This window comes from Acipenser ruthenus, chromosome 6 (genome assembly GCF_902713425.1).
Source record: "Acipenser ruthenus chromosome 6, fAciRut3.2 maternal haplotype, whole genome shotgun sequence".
Classification (NCBI taxonomy): domain Eukaryota; kingdom Metazoa; phylum Chordata; class Actinopteri; order Acipenseriformes; family Acipenseridae; genus Acipenser; species Acipenser ruthenus.
This window is the reverse complement of record NC_081194.1, coordinates 16,061,798-16,086,650: the sequence shown is the minus strand read 5'-3', so window position 1 is coordinate 16,086,650 and position 24,853 is coordinate 16,061,798. Positions and strand designations below refer to the sequence as shown.

The 24,853-nt window shown below is 37.9% G+C and overlaps 1 protein-coding gene and 1 long non-coding RNA gene across 3 annotated transcripts in view; one reads left to right on the top strand and one right to left on the bottom strand.

Moving 5' to 3' along the window:
- The window catches only part of LOC131737262 (uncharacterized), a 28,673-nt gene extending 7,308 nt beyond the window's left edge, over positions 1-21,365 (top strand). The window contains exon 3 of the long non-coding RNA XR_009328849.1: positions 18,681-21,365. This is a non-coding gene — a long non-coding RNA (uncharacterized LOC131737262). The remainder of the gene's footprint in view (positions 1-18,680) is intronic.
- The window catches only part of LOC117411332 (sodium/potassium-transporting ATPase subunit beta-1-interacting protein 2-like), a 212,119-nt gene that overhangs the window by 108,461 nt on the left and 78,805 nt on the right, over positions 1-24,853 (bottom strand). For both annotated transcript variants that reach the window (XM_059025112.1, XM_059025111.1), the window contains exons 2-3: positions 15,779-15,916; positions 13,040-13,120 (exon numbers count right to left, since the gene is read on the bottom strand). In XM_059025112.1, the coding sequence (XP_058881095.1) occupies positions 13,040-13,120; positions 15,779-15,916 (219 nt within the window). The remainder of the gene's footprint in view (positions 1-13,039; positions 13,121-15,778; positions 15,917-24,853) is intronic.

The window sequence follows — 24,853 nt, the reverse complement described above, 5'->3', positions numbered from 1 at the left end:
CAAGGATAGTGTTTGAAGCTCATGTAGTTTTATTTTTTTAGAATTAGTATATCACTATACTATTCAAGAAATAACTGCAATAATTTGCCCCACCTCTCAATGATCTGTACTTCACACTGGCCCAGACGTGGGATGATTTTTAATCTATTGTATATTATATATGAATTGCGTCTTTTTTCAGCAACGCTGTCAAAACTACCCATTGCAGGGGCATGCATGGCTTCACAATAAAATGATACTGAATACACATAAAAAACAAGAGATGAACACAGATGTGTTGTTCCTCATAGATGGAAGACTCTTTTGTCACCCCAGCAGGCTAAAATATAGAACAAGGGGCACGTTAGCTAATGAATACAAATCATATCTGCTATCTAAAATAAAGGAATGTCAATAGAAAAAGAGAGATAGAAAGAGTGTGTTCAGCACTATGTTAACTACATGATCAGATTTTGACAGCTACACGAGAATGTCATCTGAAATATTCCAATTTGCTTCTTGCATATGAGAAATAATTCAATAGTGGGAAATACCAGTAGTGATGTCCTTGATAGTTCAGCCATTTTTTTTATAACACTTTGTGGTCCTATAGTTACAGAATATTCATACAACTGTGTTAAAATTAAGATATAGGTAGGCTTGCTACTTTTTAGCTTTTAGTTTATGAGACCTTTCTGACCAGCTAAGTTGACGATACGCTGTGATTGAGTGTAGTGGATATACTGGTTTCCAAAAAGTCAACAATAGAAAAGCATCAGGTTTGCTGTGATCTACCTTAGCATGGATATCTCCACCACAGATGTATTTGGTTAGCTGCTGGTCAAAGAATACATGGAAAAGTATCTCATTAGGTTAAGCCCCTGCAACCTGTTGCACAATTAAGGGTTCATGATGTTTCAACAAATAATCCAAGTCTGCTTAAAAATATGTATATGCTTCTCTAAAAGGCAAGTGATTTATTACAATATTTTGTAAGCCCCTGAAAAATAAATGTTGAAAACAAACAAACCTATAAGTCACTGTGGTGGATAACCTTGGAAGTGTTTTTTTTTTGTTTTGTTTTTTTAATATAGTTGTCACTTCTACATATCAATAACTCCTCTTACCAGGAAACAAATAAGTTTATGGGGTTTTGAAATCACACTTCTAGGTTACTATCACTTTCAGGTTGATACTGTAAACCCATTAATTCACCTAGCATTCGATCCAACCTTCTTTTCTCTAATTGTCTCCATCCAGTAAATATGCTGCAGTCAGTGATAGGAGTTGATGTGAAATTATAGCCTTATTGAGCTGCCTCATGAACTGTAACTCATTTGTTCTGAAGGCCTAATGCTGACAACCACAGCATTTCTCAGTTTCTGTGAAATTGACTATAAATCACTTTATCATTTTTACGCCGTGACAGTTTATCAGAATTCTGGAATTGTATATGAAGTCTGTGGGCAGGCGACAGGAAAAGAGCTGCATTTAATCTTCTTGTTGCAGAGGGCAGGTTTAACACTAGTATAAAAGGCTGTAGTCTCACCTGGGCAGAATGAATCTATTCTTCACATCCTGCAAACAGTATATTGGAGGTGTTTTGTTTTTGTGAAAGCACAACAGGTACATCACATGTGATTGTGAATAGTTTGTCTGTCTGTCTGTCTGTCTGTGTGTACAGTGTAGGGGATATACCGAATTTAAGCTGCAGCCCAAATTTCCCAGGAAAAAATAAAACATCAAATAAAGATGCATTTACAACGATACAACCTCAGTTACGCATATAAGAAAATGACATATGGAGGCTGTTTGCAGCCGTCTGCTGTCACACAGAGCATTACAGTTATGTGCTGTTTCTCATTTCCAGTTGTGATTACTCACACCTGTTTTTCTCCCTTTTTGTGAACTCTGCTATTGCTTGGCATGTCGAAAAATATGGGGGTCTGATCAACATTTCCAATCTGTCTATCATGCAAGACCATTATTACTCCAAATCACAGATACAGTATTGCTCAAGTACAAACAGCAATACAGTCTCATGAATTATGTAGACATTGGTATTAAAGGTCCATTGAGATATGTCATCTTCTTTACAGAGATGTCCCTATTGGCAGCATTGCTTAATTCAACAGCTAAAAAGGCAGATGGTGCACTTACACTCTAGCCACATGTGTTACATTCGTAATCCAACAAATGTCAAAGAATTCACTGTTGGTTTGCAGTGTCTTCACAATTGCATCTGTAAGACAAATACATGTCCTTTACGTAAACTTACTCTTTATAACTTTTACTCAAGCATGTTTCTAAAGTATGTTCACTAGCACTCTAAACTGTGATTTGGGGGGCAGGAGCTAGAGCTTCACCCCCACCAAAATGATCAATTAATCCCCCATTTAAACCCTGGAATGCACCTTATTCTCTGTCTTACTTTTTCATTTGTGTATCGTCACGCAGCTCGGCAGACCCCTACTTTTCATTTCAATTTTCTGCTATATGTGCTTCCCGATGCTTTGTTACATGTTTGTGCATTTGTTGGTTTGCCCTGGTTTGTTTTTGGTGTGCTGTGCCATACCTCTCTCGGCTTCATGGTGCTTGCCTATGCTTTGTTGCTCTTTGTTGTGCTTTTACTATGGGAAACTTTTTATTTCCCCTTGGAATTTGATCAATTCAGTTATAAAATGGCTACTGACCTCTTCGGAAGCTGATGGTGACTGTATTTTTCCTCTGGCTGGACATCATTAAACTAAAAACAAAAAAATCCAGTAAAAGGTTTCTGGGGGAGTGTGTCCATCCTGTCGATTCTCCTCCAACCAATGACTCTGCTGGCCCTTCTCCCCTTGCCTCCGCCGTGCTCGCTCATTTAGGTTTCTGTTGCTACTAATTCTGCCAAGCTCCACGTGCTACCAATTACGCTGACCCACCTTCTCCTCAAACATCTAATTTCCTGTCTGCATATAACCCTTTTATGGGCGTTTTTACATTTAAGCCAGTCTAGATAGCATTTTCTGCTGTCTGTATTATAACCCTTTCACAGGCGTAATCACTTTAGGCCAGACTACATGCTGCAGGCAGTTTAAAACAAAGGACTATAAAGTTGCTGTTTCCATAATTAATTATTTTCAAATTAAAAGATATAGGACTGCTGTGGCCACTAAAACCACTCGCCTACATTATTTATTGCAGCCTAGATTACTAAACTCATGGCCACTGCCCTCACTCCATCTACTCGCACTATTACTTCCGCCTTTCGTCACGCCTGCCCTGCGAAGTTGTCTCTCAGTGAGGGGAAACTCTTCTGTGCCAGTCTCTGGCCGTGCCAACTTCCCTAAGCGTAGGCGATCCTCCAGAGCCCGCTCCTTTTCTACCCCTTGCCCTGCAGTGGTGGAATCACCTTCCTACAGCTGTCAGGACTGCCCAGTCCCTGACCATCTTCCGGCGCCTCCTCAAGACTCACCTCTTCAGACAGCACATGTAGAAACTTTCCATCTGGACACTTATCACTCTCCCTTAAATGCACTTTACTTGCTCTTATCTGCTCCCTATTTTACTGCATTTAATCCTGTACTTTAGAGTACTGTAATCTGTCAAATGTCATTTCATCTGTAGTATTTTGTATTTAATTATATCCTGATCTAACTATAAATGACACTGTTATCTGCTCCGTTATTGAATTGTATTTTGTCATATACTTGTACTTGCTAGAACCGAAGTGATTGTATTTTATCTTGCTCTTAATTGTATTAATACTTGTACTGTGATTCTTGAAATGTATTTTTGTTTACGACTGTAAGTCGCCCTGGATAAGGGCGTCTGCTAATAAATAAATAATAATAATAATAATAATAATAATAATAATAATAATAATAATGCGACCCTGAGGTGGAGGAGGGTGCGTGGAAATAATTACTATTATATGTAAACTTATGGAAACTATAATAATATCCAAAATGGAAAATGACCTTTATGGTAACAGTATCCTGAGAGACAGTCAGCATGGTTTTAGGAAAGGGATATTATGTCTAACCTACATGCTTGAATCTTTTGAGGCTGCAACATCGACAATGATTGCAAAGCATATGACATGGGTTTTTTTTATTTCCAGAAAGCTTTTGACAAAGTCCTGCATAAAATTCTCAAACTGAACATAGTAGGGATTCAAGGAAATGCATGCACATGGATTAGGGAGTGGTTAACATGTAGAAAACAGAAAGTACTGATTAGAGGAGAAACCTCAAAATGGAGCAAGGTAACCAGTGGAGTACCACATAGATCAGTATTAGGTCCTCTGCTATTCCTAATCTTCATTAATGACTTAGATTCTGGTATAGTAAGCAAACTCGTTAAAATTGCAGATGACACAAAAATAGGAATGGCAAACTCTGTTGCAGCAGCAAAGGTCATTCACAATGATCTAGGCAGCATTCAGAACTGGGCAGACACATGGCAAATGCCATTTAATAGAGAAAAGTGTAAAGTATTGCACGGAGGCAAAAAAAATTTGCATTATAAATATCATATGGGAGATACTGAAATTGAAGAAGGGAACTATGAAAAAGACCTAGGAGTTTACATTGACTCAGAAATGTCTTCATCTAGGCAATGTGGGGAAGCTATAAAAAAGGCCAACAAGATGCTCGGATATATTGTGAGAAGTGTTGAATTTAAATTAAGGGAAGTAATGTTAAAACATTACAATGCATTAGTAAGACCTCACCTAGAATATTGTGTTCAGTTCTGGTCACCTCGTTACAAAAAGGATATTGCTGCTCTAGAAAGAGTGCAAAGAAGAGCAACCAGAATTATCCTGGGTTTAAAAGGCATGTTGTATGCAGACAGGCTAAAATGATTGAATCTATTCTTGAACAAAGAAGACTATGTGGCGATCTGATTCAAGCATTCAAAATTCTAAAAGTGACAATGTTGACCCAGGGGACTTTTTCGACCTGAAAAAAGAAACAAGGACCAGAGGTCACAAATGGAGACTAGATAAAGGGGCATTCAGAACAGAAAATAGGAGGCACTTTTTTACACAGAGAATAGTGGGAGTCTGGAACCAACTCCCCAGTAAGACCGCAGACCCAGTAAGTGATAAGGTTTTATCAGTATGCACATTTTGCGGAAGAGTTCTTAAATAAACAATATGGCATTCTTATCAGTACGTCAAGTACCTTAATGTGTGCTCAATAGAACTAGACCACTGGGTAATTGATCATATATATATATATATATATATATATATATACACACACACACACACACACACACATAGGTAGTGGCTTCCGCCCACTGTTGACCTTTGCTGATGATGTCTTTCCCTCGGAGTTCCATGCCGACATCACCTTAAACACTGTTGCTCGTGAAACATCAGCAAGTTGAGAATTACCTAAAGCTTTGTCGCAGGCAAAGTGAAAGTACCATCTGCTCATCATTAAATGTTGATACAATTTTATAATGGTGATGTAGAAATATAGCTGGTTCTACACCTACAATATTATGAGAAACCAGTGGCATATCCAAGTTGCTTACTACATTGACTGGACACAGAAAAACATGGTGAATCTAAGTAAAATTAGAAAAGATAACATAGCCTGCAATAAATGCAGTCATGTGATGGGCCATTTGATCCCCTAGACCTATATTTGTGAGAGTTGGTTGGGTTTGTGACATTCCATGTCAGGAGGGATGAGGTGGTGCTGTCAATTGCCTTGTAAAGAGCTCCTTTTTTTTAAAAAAAAACTCATTTCCTGGGCATAATCACTTTTTAATTGTTGTCTGCAACACAAAAGATTTCTTTTGAAAGCCTTCACAAAACAGGTTATGTGCTCCTAAGGCAATAAAACATAGTTACATTTGACACCTGATTTTGTTTTCCTGAGACAGTAATATTTTTTTCTTGGTACACTTCACTGATATTACATTTGAAATCGCTCGGGGACACTTTACACTGTACAAGCTGGAACTGCACTGGTGGCTGTCTTGTTCGTTCAGTTTTCATTGAGGCATAAAGAAAACAAAAACCTAAGACAGCCGAAGAGGAAGTGAACAGACTCCTGTTTTTGTCCCTTCCAGGTTTTATTCTGTGTAATCAAGTTTGGCAATCAAGCTAAGAAAGGGGGCTGCTAGCTGCATCTGCCTTTGGTCTAAACATTCAATGATCTCTAGACATTCTTTCCCTGTTTCTGTTGTGTGCTTTGCCTCTCTCTAAAGAAATGAAGGATAGCTCAACACCTCAACATGAAATAGCACTATGCTTTTCATTTTGATTGTGGGGTTAATACATGAGATGTTCATTTTAGTATTACATCTGGGTGTCAAATGACACAGAGGAAAGCTGACCAGTTTCTATTTACAATGCATATTATGTGTTTGTGAATGAGTCATATTCCTAATTTATTTTTTGGTTTGAAATTCAATCTAAGATTAATGCATCCACAGATGTCTCGTCTCACAAAACCACAAGCGGTCCTATCACAGAAAAATAAATGATTAGGGACCAGTTGCTATTGTTGGTCAAGGCTCTCTGTGGTTTACAGCAAGCAGTACATATAATGTATGACTAACCCATCTGCTTTTCATTTGCAACTAAAATGTATTTGCTTAAAGTATTTTATTTACAGCCATTCCAATAGTACAAAACCATTGCCTGTTACACTATTGAGTCTAAAAATACATATATTTTTTCCTTTAAAAATATTGTTAAAATGTGTTGCATTAAAAATAAATTAAATCCATATTAACCTATTTGATAAATGTATTGTTCTTACTGTATGTTACATTATAGAAGGCTCAGGATCTTTCAGCCAATCAGAGAGCATGTTTCACCAGTATTCCACAACACATCATGGAGAAATCCTATTCATGACATCATCCATGCCATTTTCAGTTCTTACTGTGATGTATTCTTCAGCATGGTTGACATCACATGCTTTAAAAAAAAAAAAAAATTCATACCTGAGGCACATTTTCAAATTCCATTCAACTGCAAAGTCCATTCAAAACTGACATCACAAATCAACCAAGTATCTCAGACACTTCACAGTATTCTTTTAATCAGACTTTCACGCTGTTTTCAATTTAATTGACAATGGACTAAATAAAGGTCAGTAATGATTTGAAAACAAATATAGCTGGATTTTTAGCTTGTATATAAATAATAGGCTGTATACAATAGATGTAAAGGACTGCAAGCTTCTGTGTATGAGTTATAGCGGTGTGGCTACTCTCCAGTTAGTGCAGATTGGTGCTAACTGGGGAGTGACCACCTGCATAAAAGCAGGCTGAAAGGCTGTGGTTGTGGAGAGGAGTAGGTCAGTGTTTGTTAAACCTTTAGTTTGGCCCTTGTGCCCTGTCATTTGTTATTTGTGTCATTTTGTTTATTAAAATGCGCAGCTAGCGCTTTTCACTGCAGTTCTTAAGTCTGTGAATCTCCTTCCTGCCGCTACCCTGCTACACCCATATTATATTATAATATATTATATTGTATTGTATTATATTGTATTGTATTATAATATATTATATTATATTATATTATATTATATTATATTATATTATATTATATTATATTATATTATATTGTATTATATTATATTATATTATATATGTGACTATGGTATACTATCACAACAAATACATCACACATCAATTAAGACAGACTGCTGTTTGGACCTGCTCCCCTGGAAACCTTTTTCTGCAGGAAAACTAACTGTCTTGCTGGTAGTCATTTTCATCTTACTGTCTCTGGTACTTTTTCTATTTCTATTTGTTTCATTGACTTAAATCTAGGACGGTATGCAGTTACCATGTCATAATCTCGAATTCTGACCTATCAAATATGCCTGCCTATCAGTTTTTATTATTGTTCTCAACCACATCCATACACAAACATTGTCTTGTTGTTCCAAACGACAGAACATGTAGATTTGCCCCACATAGTGTTTGAGAGAAATGAAATCCAGCTTGTTAGAATTATTTGTCTTTAGCAAGAACACTCATCAGGCACAATTAAGTTAGAGCCAGAAGAGCAATTTAAAAAAAAGTTAGATTGAGAGCAGTCACAGTGAACACCAGTGTAGTTCCAAGACACAAACACTGTCAACAGTCAAACAAACTAGACCTCAAGTGAATATAGTGTAACAGCAAAGCTACTCAAGAGATAGATTAAAAGCAACTGGAAATGTATACACAGACAATAAGCTCTCTGGATTTCGGATTTCATGTAACGGTGTATCTTCGTACTGGCAGTATTTGCTGAGGAGCCAGCTCTATCATTATGTGTTATTTAACGGATGATTAAAGAGGCTTTATTTCTTGGTTTGGCCACATATTTGTGATTTAGCAATGCTCCCATCTGACCCCAGCACAGTTTATGTACCTTTAGCATGATAACTGTCAGAACTTGAGTATGAATCAATTGTTTGTGTAACCTAGAAAAAACAAACAAAAAATGCATAATTTGCAGTAATGTACTGGCTATGAACAGGGATTGAAATGTAACTAAAACTAAAAATCTAAAGAGAAATTATTTATCTGTGATTTAAATGATGATCAGATCCAGTTACAAATAACGATCATAAGTATGGTATCACTAATGCATTTTCATTTGCATGATATTATAATATTTACATAGAATTCATATACATTGTAGATGTGCAAAAATACAATCTAACATCAAAAAATGATGACTGGTAACAGATAATGTCTGTAGATTCCTTATATATATATATTCAGCAGTTACAAAACTGGAAGAGCGTCAAAAAAAAAACAAAAAACAGAGTTCCACAAAGCAGCAGTAATAGTTTGCAATGATTTTGTATCTGTGATGCAACAAACTAAAACACCTGTACACCAGGAGTTGGATTCAGCTTATAGAGAAAGAGTGGAAAAAAAACCAGGCAGAAGCTATTTTTATATTTGAATAACTCCCAAATATTACTTATTATAGTTGTACTCTTACTATGTTACATAATTTCCAAATTGCACTGAAATGAACATTTCCTTAAAGTATGTCATACATTTGTTGAGGTGAGGTGGGGCCACAGGGAACCTTTTGTGCATCTTGAAGAATTTAGTGAACCCGTCAAGCTACAAGGCTAGATCTGCCCCTGTTAATCACTAATTGATTGTGTTCAGTGTTAAATACAATCAAAATCCTACAAGTTATATTCGACTTTTTTGTGTGTGTTTTGTGTGACGGGGAGGGAGCAAGCACATCTTTAAGAAGGAAAAGTACATTTTTCTAGCATTTTGTCACTTGGACAATACGTTTTTTTCAAAAATTGTGCACCCCTGCGCCAGTGTAGCATAAATTGCTTTGCTTCCTTCGAAATGGTCATGTTAGTTTTATGTCTTACCCGTATGGCATTACCCTTAAAACAAACCAAACAGGCTGTAAAGGTAATCAACAACTACAAATATAACGCAAGCTGCAGTAGCTCAGAAGATACTTCATCTTCTTCGTTTTGTGAACTATAAAATATCCACTTGGCTTCACAAGCTTCCCACCATAAATAACTGTTTCTCCTAGTACACCAGTGGTAGAGAAGGTAAGGAGCTAGCACACAAATTACTTCAACTTTTTTTTACTCCGGCCAATTACACCAGATTCTGCAAACTCTTTCCATGGATTTCTCAAAGCTATCTGTGCAAGTGACGAAAACAAAACAGCAAGTCAAAAGGTCAGAGTAAATGCACACATGGGATTTACAAGAAGACAGCAATCACTTTAATTGGCTGAAGGCCAATACAAACAAGATTCAGTACAATGAAAAACACCAGACTGCCATTGTCTGAAATGCAGTAAAGGACCTCCATACTGTAGTGTCATAATTAAAAAGCTTAATCATTTAGAAATGTTCTAACACCATTCTGTATAAAATGTAAAATGACTAAAGACTGCTTTTAATTTTTTTTCATGGTTAAGATGGCTCTCCAAGGCTTTTAAAGCACATATAAAGATTTATATTGTGATCAATGTAATCACACAATCATTCCAAATTGAATAGGGAAATACTTATCTTGTTTGATAAAATCTCTAAAACAATTTTCACTTGGATAAAAACAGACATGCTGCACCATTGCTTCACATAATTGTATATAATGACAACGATTCAGAATTACCCAAAGCTTAAGACATGTCCATTGATTTGATACAATTATTACTGAGATTATTTTCTTCAGTCCCTTCTGACTAGCAAATGAACTAGAGAATTGTATAATAAATGTCACAAATCATCTAAACATGTATTTCAAGAAATCATTCATCTAATTTGTAACCATTGTAGTTTTTTCATTAATATATTGCAAAGAAAAAGTCCTACAATACACGTGCATGACTTCTTGAAACAAATAAAAGCCATCATACTTATTTACTATCCAAATATATGTTTTTAATTTAAATATTATCCAAATGCTATTAACATTAATTCACAAGGATAAAGCACAGTGTTGACTGGTAAGTCAAGGATAAAAACAGTTTCAGTTTCTCTAAATTACAAATTGAACAGAATGTAGAATTCAATATTTACTATTATCTGTTCATCTCACGATCAACCTCCAAAAAGGAAAATTCTATACTTGAATGTGATCTCTAAACCAGAACGTGTACTGTATAGGAAGCAGGTGTGCACAAACCCAAGACCTGAACCATACGAAATCCCTTCTAATCACAGTGGATGGATACATGTCAAGCAAATGCCAGCACTGAAATCACAAGGCTACACATTTACATCAGATAGTTCTCTCAGTATCACTCCTCCTAACTTTTTGGGGGCAGGTGCCATAAAGACAGCACTACATGGAAGCTTTACCTAATCCTTTACCTACCTAAAAGGTTAATGAACATTACCCAATTTACAATAGTATTTTCACACCACATATCCCACTCCATTTCAATGTATAACACAAGTGTCATTATAATGAGTGTTCCATGTTTTCGGTTTTTATCTTTACATATATTAAAATAGGGATCAAATCGGTAAAAATAGTTTTTAATTGAAAAATGGGGGGAAAAAATCTCAGTAGACACACTTTACATGTGAAATATGATCTGTAGCAGTTCTGGTTCCTCATCAGGTTTAATGTCCATGGCATGTCTAATGAAGCACAATCTGTGCGAGTCGAAGCCACATTTTCCCAAGTTAGCTGGTACTTTGCGAACGATTGGCCAATCACTGTGCTGACAGAAACAGTATCTACAGAAGGTATGAACATGACATCAGTACAAAACAAGCCAGGCTTAATAAATGACAGAACTGGATGGTGCAAGCCATCGGGAGACACATCAAAAGTCACACTGGACATTTCCATCAATGCGTTCCATGTAAGTTTACCAACTAAAGCATCACCACTTTCTGTCAAATATTTACGATTAAGATTGTCAGCGTTAGGCATCTTAATCGTTAGGTGTTTTAGATGATGGACAGCCAGTACTGTACTTCTGCAATAAACAGTGGCTGTCCAGCAAAGCACAGAGCTCTGACAAACTCATTAACTCATCATTAACTCATTATTTTCCGGTAAAAATCGGAATAAACCGTAAAAGCGGAACACTAATTATAATACATCTCTCACTCTGAAACCAAATTAACTAATAGTGATAATTAAAAAAAATAAAAAAAATTGGTTAGACTCTAAACATCCATCAAGCCATAACAAAATGTATCGGAGCCCATCCACCTTGTATTTTACCGTGCTTGTGGTAATATTATTAATTTAACTCCCATCTATTTAAAATATATAGGTAAGTAACAACATTGTTGTAAAACTTGAATTCTGATTGAAACTGGAATTCTGCTTCTTCAAACAAAATATACAAATTTCAAGTACAGCATCATTTTCACTTCAATTTCTCTGTTCTCAACTTGCTCATGAAAAATCAAACAGCTCATCATCATCGTGTAAGGCCTGTACTTTACTCAGCAACGACAGTCTAACACTTTCAAAGATACCTTAAAATAGCATAGATTTACAGTTCATTACCATTGACATTTCCCTTTTAATGTGTTTAGAGAAGCAGATTCTAGGTGGTTATCTACTGCAGTTATGATGTAAAAAAAAAAACGTCACTGAAATGTATGTCACAGGAGTTTCTAAGTCGAGTTGTAATCCCCCCTAATTGGCATCATGAATATTCTGGTAGGCAGTTTACTATAGTTTCAGTGAAATGCACATAATGAAGTAATTTGTAAAATAATAAATCATTTCTGGGATTATCCACTATATCAATTAACTCAACATTGGTAAAATGATCATACCTGACATTTTTTTAATAAGTCACTTGCATTGTACAGAATAACACTGTCCAGGACACTTACATTAGGCTTGTATTTCTAATCCTGTAAAAGTTGTATTTCTGATTGCAACAGTGACTCACATGCAGCAATGTGGTTTTCAAAAAGCATAGCATTTACTAAGAGATAACAGTATAATCCGGTATAATCCAATAAAGTCATGAAATATAAAATAAACCAACCTCTTATGAGATATGTATGGTGAGTGTACTAAAATATATCTGAGTGCAGCTTTTACCAAAAAACAAAAGCAGAAAGAGAACAGAATGTTTTTTCACTGCATACAATATACATCTAACCCCAATTGTGTTCGATTCCTATTTTTATTCCTATTAGGACCAAGTCGAAACCATTGACCATAATGTTTACAACAAGGATACTCAGAAACACACATGTGCATATTAAATGATAATATAGAAAAGACATATCTCCCAGATTTATATTAACCAAGACATTCTTCAGCTTAACACAGAACAGAAGAAATAATTGGTCTCCTCACTAAACCACACCAAATGTTCCTGTAAAAACAAAGCATGCATCTCAAAGTGAACAATCTAACCCTTTTTAAGCTTTGCTTGGCTGGACCTGTCTTGGTGTATTTGCATAGACAAGAGCTGTGCACTTGTGTACTTCCTAGCCCTACAGTATATTATGTGATACGAGCAACAGGATAAATAACAAAAGGGATACAGTGCTTAAAAAACAAACAGTCTTCTTAACAGGTTGTGTTGTTAAAGTGAGTTCACATTTGAAATTAGGTTGCAAATTACCTTTGAAAGGTCTCCGACCTCCAAGTAGAAGCAGATAACAAACACATTCCATGCGACCCAGAGGACCAGCCAGACTGCATACTATGGGGGCCGAAGAATAAAGCAATTACAAAGTTGAATCAAAAGACAATTACAGTATTGAGGTTTTCCGTACAATTATACAGAAGCTGGACTATTCCGTGTCACATCTGTCTTGCTAAATAAACAAAAAACACCTGTACATTATGTAACAATGACTTGACTTTTCAATAACTTGTATAGCTAAAACTAGCTGTATATTAAGACCACCTCCCATAAAGAACAGATGTGGACAGTTTTTGAAACTGTAATTGTAGCAGGTTTGAATAATGGTCCTAAGTTGCTAGCCTTGTAAAAGTTATTTGAGTGTAGGGTGAATCATGTGAGTATGGTTCAAACACCACTCACACCCAGTTGCCAAACTTGGTTAGGGACCAACATACATTTCCCTCATCTGGGGTGTTTGTCTCTGGTATCTGATACAGTATGTTTGACTCTTGGGTTGGTAAAACAGTGACAGCATTTTCGGCTTCAAGAAAACCACTGCCAATTATATCTGTTCTCAGATGCAATTTTACAGCAGATACCCCCAACTTAATACAGGTCACTACTTGTTTCCTGAAAGCAATATTCAAAACATAATCCAAACCCTAGTATGAGTATCTCATCGAAACAGTGCTGAAAAAAAAGTTGTTGTTTTTTTATAGTGGGTCTGGACAGCAACACAACTGAATTCCATGACATGGTTTGGGGTTGGTATATTCTGCTTTAGACCATTAGGAATTCAATGATAATGTTATTGTACTGTATAAAATTACATTAGTTAGCATACTGTATGTCCAAAAGAAGTTAATCATGTTGTATAAATGTCCAAGCTTAACTTAAGTTTGAGAAATTGTGTTCTATTTAAAAAAAAAACAAAAAACGTCTTAACCCAAAAGGCCATTTACAGGGAACATATTGTAGTGGGATTTTGCCGTCACTAAATTTGACATGCTGTCAGGACATCAGATACAGAAGATGAGAGCATGTAGGTGGAACCTCATTTGGCACTTCTCCAGCTGCCAGAGAGCACCAGGTTCAATTAGAATACAGATTCAGCTACATTGACAGCATTTGTAAAACTGATATTGCAAAAAGAATGTTAGACAGAAAGCCATTTATGTGAAGGTTTTATTTTATTTTTTTTTAAATTAGATTGTATGTGTGTGCATTCCAGATGACCTGTATGGGACAGTTTATGTAGTAACAAATATGATGTTGGGTATTACCCGCCACATATAATGACAAAAGTTGAAGTCACACAGATTCAGGCCAGGAGTACAGTAGAGTAACTACGGAAATACCAATACTACTGTTATTTTAGCAGGATGTGTGTAGTCCTTGGATGTGTTAAATGGTTACCATGATATTGAAATAATATTTATTATCTACGTGGTTAAATACACGTTTCGACAGCAATTATCTTATTGCATGTTTTAGAAATTGATTTACTGGACCATGGGGAGATGGCTTAATAAACAGCTGGGGTTGCGGGTCACAATGTGATATTGGTGGGCTATTCCCTATCTGCAGTTTGGCACACTGGTGCCGATTTTCCCAAGCTATTAGGAATCATTAGGTGTAATCATTTTTCTGTAGAATGTACAGATAGCAACCCATGTCGTGGATATCAGTGGGATTGCCAGACCACCTTCAGACTGAAAACACCCCCAAAATAACAAGTAGGTTAAAAAATCAGAATCAAATCATATGTTGCAAGAGAGTGGCTTGGAAATCTTAAAAAAAGGAACCCTGTCGCTCAGCAATAGAGATTTCCTGTATACATGATTGTTTTGACAAGAATGTAAAATGCGTGGATATCTCTTCCTGCCGGGTCTCTGTTCCCCGAAACCTTTTCCATTGGCTTTGGAGCACTAGCTATGTACTGCCAGGATGTGTTACAGAAGGATGAGGCATGTGTCAGGGTCTCACACAGGGTCTGGGTCTCATACAGTAACTAGGGCTCTAATTGAATTCATTGGGAAATTGGGTCAAATGCATGAAACCCTCCTACTCAAATTATAAGTAGGGCTGAATTTTTTTCACGGTTAAAAAAATTATTATTATATAATAAATGTTCCAAAACATTTAAATGCTTACCTGAAAAACACTAAATGCTAAATTGTAGAATATTTTGTTTTGTATAGCCACCTTTAAGATACATTTTATTTTCATCATCAGTGAATTATCAAACCAAATAAAAACACAGATAAATGTAAAAACAACAGCAGGCACATGAAAGGTCTCCTTCCTGTACTGGACAGAGCAATCTTTAGCCGAAATATTTATCATCTTTGATACAACTGGTGTCTTTTTTTATTGAAGACATTTTAAAGAAATCGTGCAGTGCGTTCAATCATTTACCAGAAGCACTAAACCGGCTGCCAGGTTCCTAAATGCAGTGGAACAGATGTGTGTCAATAAGTCAAACATTTGCTGTATTTATTTTTAAGTGACAAATATATTTACACTATTCTAAAAAAAAAAGTGAATTTTCACGGGGAACTACATATTTCACGTCAATGGATAAATTTAACAGAAATCTTGAAATCCGTGAAAAAAATACAGCCTTATTCATAAGTTAGGATGACACTCCCACACATATTGTAGTTTATGTTAAGAAAAAAAAAAGAAAAAAGTGGTGAATGTGTAGATCTTTAAAAACCGACTTATACTTACCCCGGTTACATATCTTGGTCTGAACTGGGCTGTTCCAAAGACACCAAGTATCACTGTAATAATATGCACAAAGTTTATAAGGATTGGTGCCCACTGGTAACCAAGGAAGTCAAATATTTGGCGCTCCAATATGCAGACCTGAAAAAAAGAAGAAAAAAATGGTTTTATATTTATTGAACTAAAATGCCCTTATATTATTATTATTTATATGGGTAATGAAAAATGTAATAAAACTTTAACCATAGGGTGATTTCAGATCAATGTGTGTTGCCCGACTAATGTTAACTTGCTAGGTCATTCCTCAAACAAAAATATTTGGTCAAAAGGTCATCAAAAAGGATCTTTTTACCATCCTCAGACAAGTGGGGCACGAGTAGCACAGCTTTTATTCTGTATCCTTCAACAACCCAAGAAACTTTTTCTTGGACCAAAATGTAGGAAATATCTTTCTAGGAATTAGTCAATTTGAGCTGGAATGACCCTGTATTTTGTTTGCTGTACAAGGTTTAACAGCTGAACGATATTACAACAGCACTGTCTATATATCATTTAAAGGTACATGTATACAATTGTGTTTATAGTTGAAAAGTCTATTTTGATTTAATTTAAAACAGACTTAAGGCAATGCAATGATTAATAAAAAAAAAGTACAGACTACTGTATGCAAGCTTTCATAGCTTGACAGTAGGTGTAAAATAAACTGGGATACTGCAATGTAATGTCTATATTCTTAAATATAGATCTGTTTAATTGCATTTTCAGTGGGGTCAGGGCAAACGCATGCAGGCTATCCACCGTGCACTCATCCGACCTGTGCCCAAAAGTGGCAATGGCAGCCCCATCCACATCAACCGCCACCCCCCCAAGATTCAGCAACCGCATCTCAGCACCAATTCCTGCCCTACATCCCCCTACCGCTCCGTAAACAAGGATAAATATGGCCATCTCATCAAATTTTCCAGATCCAGACAGGTTTGCAATAATTTCAATGTTTCAGTCTGTTCCACCCCATTCTGCAGGTTTCTGCATGATTGCAGCTTCTGCGGGGACGCACATTCCAAGACCATATATCTACCCAGCCAAATGACAAGCAATACTTTTTTCAGTCTCCACCCCATCAACATCCCAGCCCTAGCCAACGCACTCCAACACGACCCAGATAGGCAGTTCATTGCTTATCTGATTGAAGGCCTGCAGTTTGGTTTCTCCACTGGCCTTTCTAATCTCCCTTCTGTCCCATTCATATGCAAACATCTTCGTTCGCCTCCTCCGAGCCCAAAATCAGTCTCTAATTCAAGCCGAGGTGGACAAAGGATTCATGGCCAGCCCCTTCCCAGCTCCACCATTCCTCGTCATCAGGATTATCCCCATCGTAATAGCGAACCGCAAAATACTGGGAAAAAAGAGCCTACTTATCGATCTTTCCACCCCGAGAGGCAGTTCCACTTCCAGTCTCAACATCCTAATTCCCCATGATCAATTCTCCCTGCATTACATTACAGTTTCCGACGCTATTAATCCATTAAAGCAGCAGGCCACGGTGCCTGGCTCGCAAAAGCGGATATTTCAGACACTTTTTAAGTCATGCCCATTCGCCCCTCCCTCCCTCAATTTCATCCATAGGATTCGTGGGTTTTCTAATCAATGAGTGGTTCTATGGCACTTGGCCACCCGAAATTCAAAACTTATCTCCTCATCTCAAGTCCTAAGCTCTGTTTGAAATGCACCCCATCGTCAAAGCAGCACATCTCTGGGGGCGCTCTTGGTCCAGAAAATCGATATTTTTCAGTGACAACCAGTCAACCGTGCACATCATCAATAAAGGCAGATCATCCTCCCTTCTCATCATGCAACTACTTCGCCGTTTAGTTTGGATATCAGTTTCCCATAATTTCTTCATTCAAGCTCGCCATCTTCCTGGCATTGACATTAATGCAGCTGGCGCTTTATCTCATCTACAGGTAGCCAAGTTCTGCAGCCTGATTCCAACAGCAGTTCCATCCCCCCTCCATGTCCTGCCGTTCCAGCAGCAAATCCTCAACTAAAACCAACAATCTCCAACCTCCTCCTTTCAGCAAGAACCTATATGTTATCAGCCCTCTCCCCATCCACCTGCTCCTCTTACTCAACAGGCTGGGCAGCTTTCTCCATCTTCTGTGCTCAGAACAGGATATCCCTCACCCCCTTTAACGAAAACTCGATCATAGCCTTCATCGTTCACACTCGGGACACACGGCATTTATCCCCAACCTTTATAAAAACCTACATTTCAGGAATTCAATTCCACTTCCGCAGCATGTCCATCCTCTCGCCGACCCTTCTCTTCATCCCAGAAGTTCAGAATTCAGTCCCCTCATCATCCAGTTTTCCAGCTATAGGCATCCGCTCCTGTGACCTCTCTCTAGTTCCAGATCAACATTACATCCTGTTCTTGAGAGCATTCAAGACAGACCATCCTCTCTGCGACTTCTCCACTCTGACTAAGTTCCTATCCACTAAAAAACCTTTCAGTTCCCTAGACCCCCTCTTCATTGATTGCTCCAAAAACATCATTACCCAGACACTGGTTCTCTTCCCACCTCTCCGCTCTCATCACCAGAGCAGGTCTTTCTCCCCAAATCTACACTACACACTCCTTCAGGATCGGTGCAGCCTCTTCAGCAGCCAGAGCCTGTGTCAGCCAGCACCTGATCAAGACCATTAACTCCTACATCTGATCGCTGCCATCCAATATCACTGCACCATACCAGTCTATAGCTAGCATGCCCTCTCCGCCAGGACCTAAGAGAGGGGGTTTCTCATTCCCCTAACCATTTAATTGTTTATTTATTTTGTAGTCATTGTTTGTCTCTTCTTGCTTTTATGTTATACATTGGCACGCTGTCTTTGTTTGTCTTCACAGGTGCGGGTTCAGCAGGGAGCCGGTGATCCATCCTTTGGGGGGGATAGTGAGTCTCACTTCCCCAACCTGGAGTTCCAGTAACTCCACAGGTTCTTCATGCAGTCAGAGGGGACCACCGGCCACGCTATTCTTTCGCAGCTCATGCGCTATATCTTGCCTTGAGAAAAAACGTTCTGTCTTCCTCCTTTTTCCTCCCGGGACATGGCCCTCATACTCTTAGTCCCATAACTAACAAATATTAGTGTTCTTTCAGATTTTCTTTTCTTCCCTACGTCAAGGCTTCGTATGAGCCGTTCTGTCCTCTGAGGGTCGAACCCGGTTGGTAACTGGGACCCAGTCACGAAGCAACGCCTATAATGACTCTCTGAGAAGTCAGAGGACTGTGTTTTCAGGGGCCGGAGGCCGATAGGGCTAGCCTTGACTCCATAGGGAAGGCTCTCGCGGTCGGAGTCTGGGCCCGTCCTTTTCTTTCTCCCCTATTCTAGAGGCAGAGCCTCCAATCCTAAATTGCAAAAACTCTCCCTTCCTCTCGCAGCCCTGGCTCCCACCCTGTGACCTGTAATATAGAATATCCCAGCACATTTTGAGAGAAATGAGTCTGCACCTTTGTTAATTACTCATGACAGCACTTTTTAAATACCCACAACACTCTTTAATTAATAAACCTTCAAAGGATTAATTTATTGTAATCCCCATAATAATCTTGTGTTGCAGTAGGCTGCTGTTTATGAGGAGGGGACAACAGTACCAAAACCTGAAAAATGGATTACCAGCTGAATTAACATATTGCAGTACTTAACAGACAATTACTTGTCACAAATATCTAAACAATATTTACTGATAAAAAAATGCTATCTGAAAAAGCGTTATTTAGTTATTGTGCACCAATTAGTAAACATGGTCATGTAGAACCAATCATTCTGTTGCTGCCAAGTTTCAGTTAAACATAAAAAAAATCAAGGTTCTGGTCTATGATAAATTCACTCAGTAGCAAAGCCTTATTTGCTATGGAGTGAATATTAAATAAGGCTACTTTGGCAGACCTGGTTGCCCTTTATGGGCAGCTGTGTATTAAATCCCCTGTTGCTTTTGGAATACTGTATAAATTGTCAACATCAACACCAAGGCGCCTAACAGAATAATGTCACAGGTGAAACCAAATAGTACATATATTATTATCAATGCAATCATTAAAAATAACTCAACGACCGGAGTCCCTGTGCAAATATCTCCCACTACGCAATATACCATGGCCACGGCACACATTACTTAACTCATTCAACAAAGGAAAATGACTGTTACATTGCAGGTACAGCTTCCCCCTATGCCAATCATCCTATTCTTCATGATTTACTGCTTAGTCATTGTTTATAGGCATGGAACTTTAACAAAACAGATCTTTGTTTTGTGAAACTTTCCCTATTTGCCTTCATTTCATTAGGTTTATATATGCAATTTTTGCATTAAAATTATTTTGAGCATCTCTCCTATTTCCACTCTTCAATAGTTATGCTAACAATTCTTGATTTTTGCGATTGAGCCGACAAGACTGAAACTATCAATACTGCGTTTTGACAGGAGCCCAAAAACCTAAGTCTACTCACACAGAAAATGGCAGAGGTCACACTGATTGCCCTATGGAGTTCAGTACAAGACTGGTTCACTGAGCAAGAGCAGATGGCCACCAGTTTTCCACCTGCATCACAAAGCATATTGCTGCCCTTCGCTGGATGAGTCAACAACCAAAAGCAGAGGATTTATTCCTGGATTTATGCCAGTCATAATGGGATACATTTCTGTTAATGCAAACTAGGCAAGGTCATGGTGATATACATCCCTTTAAGGCATCAAATTGTCTTTGTCAATGTCTTTTGGTTACAATATTTACTGAAAACAGTACACTTACTCCATCCTTCAGGACAGGCTCTGCAACTTTAAATCCCAACCAAATAATTTGAATGTACCAATCAAGTGTGTTGTTTTGAAAGCCATAGTCTTAGAATCTGTCATTAATGGCATCATGTGTAACTTGACAATTAACCAATATTGAGCATTTGTCCTTAGCTACAAGCTCATGTTAGGAAAATGTACTGGCACATGCTAACAGTATTGGACAGAAATTCATCTACTGGATTTATTTTCACAGGACCATTATGATATGACACCACTGACCGGGAGTTCTCCATAATGTCCCTTCAATGCATTTTCTTTATGCGTGCTTGCCATGTTTACCACAGTCACCTTCAGTTTGCTGCTTTCATTAATTAGATTGTGTCCACCAGGGCTCTTCAGCTAACTGGAAAACAGTGTAGAGTAGTGGTTAGGGCTCTGGACTCTTGACCGGAGGGTCGTGGGTTCAGTTCCAGGTGGGGGACACTGCTGCTGTACCCTTGAGCAAGGTACTTTACCTAGATTGCTCCAGTAAAAACCCAATTGTATAAATGGGTAATTGTATGTATAAATAATTTGTTAAAAATAATGTAAATGTATGTAACAATTGTAAGTCGCCCTGGATAAGGGCGTCTGCTAAGAAATACATAATAATAATAATAATAATAATAATAATCATTGTAGTGTTAGTACAGAGACAGTATCATGTCTGGAAAAGAGGTTGAGCCAAAACAGAGATAACACTATGTAACACAATTTTTGTTCCTGGGTAGTAAGTGTTATTTCCTAATTGCTTATGCCTCAAAAGTATAGAAAATGGCTATTATTCCCCACAAACTTTGCTTTTGTGATCAGGACAGTGATATTTTAAAATTTACCTATTTCCAATGAGAAAACGGGCGAATTTGTGTCTTTTCGTTCACATAAAGTCAGAAAAAAAACAACATATGAATCCAAATTAACATGTATTTATACTAAAGTAATACAAAAATGACTACAAAAGATTTAGAAGTGAGTAGTTTTTCGAGATTTACGATTATACTGTTAATCACTTTCACGAATCAGCCCCCAAATGTAGTCTCCCATCATGTTCTCGTCATACTGTCCTTGGTAGCGGCGTTCAAAGTCCAGTATATCCTGGTGGAAGCGCTCGCCTTGCTCCTCCGAGTACGCTCCCATGTTCTCCTTGAATTTATCAAGATGAGCATCAACGATATGGACTTTGAGGGACATCCTACAGCCCATTGTGCCGTAGTTCTTCACCAGAGTCTCAACCAGCTCCACATAGTTTTCGGCCTTGTGATTGCCCAGGAAGCCCCGAACCACTGCGACAAAGCTGTTCCAAAGCCGCTTTCTCCTTACTAGTGAGCTTCTTGGGGAATTCATTGCACTCCAGGATCTTCTTTATCTATGGTCCGACGAAGACACCAGCTTTGACCTTTGCCTCAGACAACTTAGGGAAGACGTCTTGAAGGTACTTGAAGGCTGCCGACTCCTTATTTAGAGCTCTGACAAATTGTTTCATAAGGCCCAATTTGATGTGCAGTGGTGGCATCAGCACCTTCCGGGGGTCCACCAGTGGCTCCCACTTGACGTTGTTCCTCCCCACAGAGAACTCAGTCCGCTGTGGCCAGTCCCGCCTGTGGTAGTGCGCCTTGGTGTCCCTGCTGTCCCAAAGGCAAATATAGCAGGGAAACTTGGTAAAACCGCCTTCGAGACCCATCAGGAATGCCACCATTTTGAAGTCTCCTATGACCTTGATGCCATCTCAGAAAAATGCAGATATGTATCCACTTAGGCAGCTGGAACTAAACTGAACTGGTGGGCTTAAGGCCCCTGTATTTATACTACTATTTATATTACTGGAAAGTTCTAGAAAGTTCTAGAAGTTACTCCAAGTTTACTCAGCACTGAATCTATCTGGAATGTTCTGGAAAATAGGTAAATTTCAAAATATCACTGTCCTGGTCACAAAAGCAAAGTTTGTGGGGAATAATAGCCATTTTCTATACTTTTGAGGCATAAGCAATTAGGAAATAACACTTACTACCCAGGAACCAAAAAAAAAATAAAATTAATTGTTACACGGTGTAATCAATGCAAAACAATGCAAACAAGATATCAATTGTGTGACTGCGTCAGGAGGTATAAGGGAAGTGAGGCAGAAGCAGGTAGAAAACAAGCATAAGAAATATATTACAGGGCGCCCGAGAGAAAATAATATAGATGAAGTTGCTGCTAACTCTTGGAAGAGTACTCCATGTGTTATGGTTAAGATTCAGTCCAATGGTTAGTTGTAATCAGACAATGTGACCTACAGCAAAGGTAAAAGTATACAGCAGTTTATCTATAGTGGTGCATTTGAAATATTGAAATATCTTGAAAAAATTTAAAAACAAGTGAAGAACCTAAATATTCTCAGCACACTCCAAGGAGGGGCAGTAATAATGTTAACAAAAGAAAAGAGTGATTGGTAATGGCTGCAAATTCATAATTCATTTTGACTGAACAACACAGGAATAACACCTGCATATCATATGCACTTCGTCTGAGTTTTGAAGTAATTAATCTGAATTCAGCCCTGTTTACTCATGTGGATTTAATCACCTGTATTCATTCCGTGTTCCTTTGTAACAAATGGTGTTGATCACATGTAGGCATACATTTGTGCATTAATTAACACTTCTCACAATCCCCTGGTGGGCGAGTAAGAGGGTATGAATTAATGAAGAATAAACAGTGAATTCATAAGGAACGGATGGAGGGGAAAGGGGAACCTAAATGTTTTTAAATCATGATGAACTAACAGGGGGTGAATTCAAAATGAATTCCAAAGATATTCAGGTGTTATTCAGCTGGAATTCATTATGAATTTGTGGCCATTATTTTAACCCGATTGACTGACATGCTTTCAGCCAGTAACATATTTTGACCCAGAAGTGAAACGATCCAGGAAGTGCAGACAGATAACCCGAGAATAAGGCATAGAAAATGAGAGCTTCATTTAACCAAAAAGTAATCGATGAAGTTTTAAAATGAAAACTGCACATTTGAGACCTATTTGGCTGATGAACTTACAAAATAATAGGATGGATATCCATTTTTAAAGCCTGCAGCAATGCATTATTTACTATTGACCAACTCTCAACACCAGAGGTTTAAGATATACTGTATATATCAAAAAAAATATAATAAATAAAAAAAACAGAACCATGGGGAACCCGATTGAATATGATCTGCATAAGATTCTCTTCACAGACACAACACAGGGGCCTGTATTCATAAAACTTACTGTCTCCTTTATGCTGCCAGTAATTGTGTTTAACATGACAGTATTTCATCGGCTGATGCATAAAAGTAAGGTGACCATATGGCTTCGTGTTCAGCGGGACAGTTTGGGATAGTTCAGGTTTTTCAACTCACAACCCAATGCATTCTGGAAAGCGTAGTCCTGCTTCTCTTAAAGGTAAGAATGGTACCCGAGACAGGTAAAACGTGAGCTGAAAAGCCTGAACTGGCCGAAACTGTCCCGCTGAACACAGAGCCATATGGTCACCTTACATAAAGTCAATTACCGTCAAAAAACATCACTCATTGCGACGTTAGAATAACGTGCCCTTAGAGACAAATTTTCTCATTAGCATATTATTTGTCTGATTCATAAATCTGTATTGTGCCATTAATTGACCCTTACCGGCATCATAATTAATACATGCTTCAGACCAGGCGGAGAATGAGATGTGTCTTAACAATATAATTTACAAGCATCATTTCTGCATTTAGAAACATGTATTTACGACAATAGTATCAATAAAAAATGTCTATGTTTAATTATCTAATAAGTATTTTGTTATTTGTAATGCATACATTATATTGCATTGTGAAGTCGTCTGAACAGAAAAGCCTACTTACAAACACGTTTGTCACCTATTCGTTCCTCTAATAAAATGCCAGGCTTCAGTGTGCATGTGTGGACTGTACATCCAGAGGAGGGAGATATCGTGGAACATGATCCAGAAGAGAGAGAAGTCCCTGCAGTTTAGTTTACAATCTGACGCTCATCTTGCCACCGCTTCTGGCAGTATATGATCTCTTTTTACAGTACCAACCACATTAACCCCATCAGCTATCTCTATAGTTTTTCAGTCACAGAACGGCTGATCTGCGTTGAAAAGCACGTCTTATTTTAATAACGTGAGTTACTGAGGAGTGAATGTAGGTTTTCTTAACCTCACGTCCAGCACCTTTTTTGTATAAGAGTCCCTTGCACAGACACCTTTATG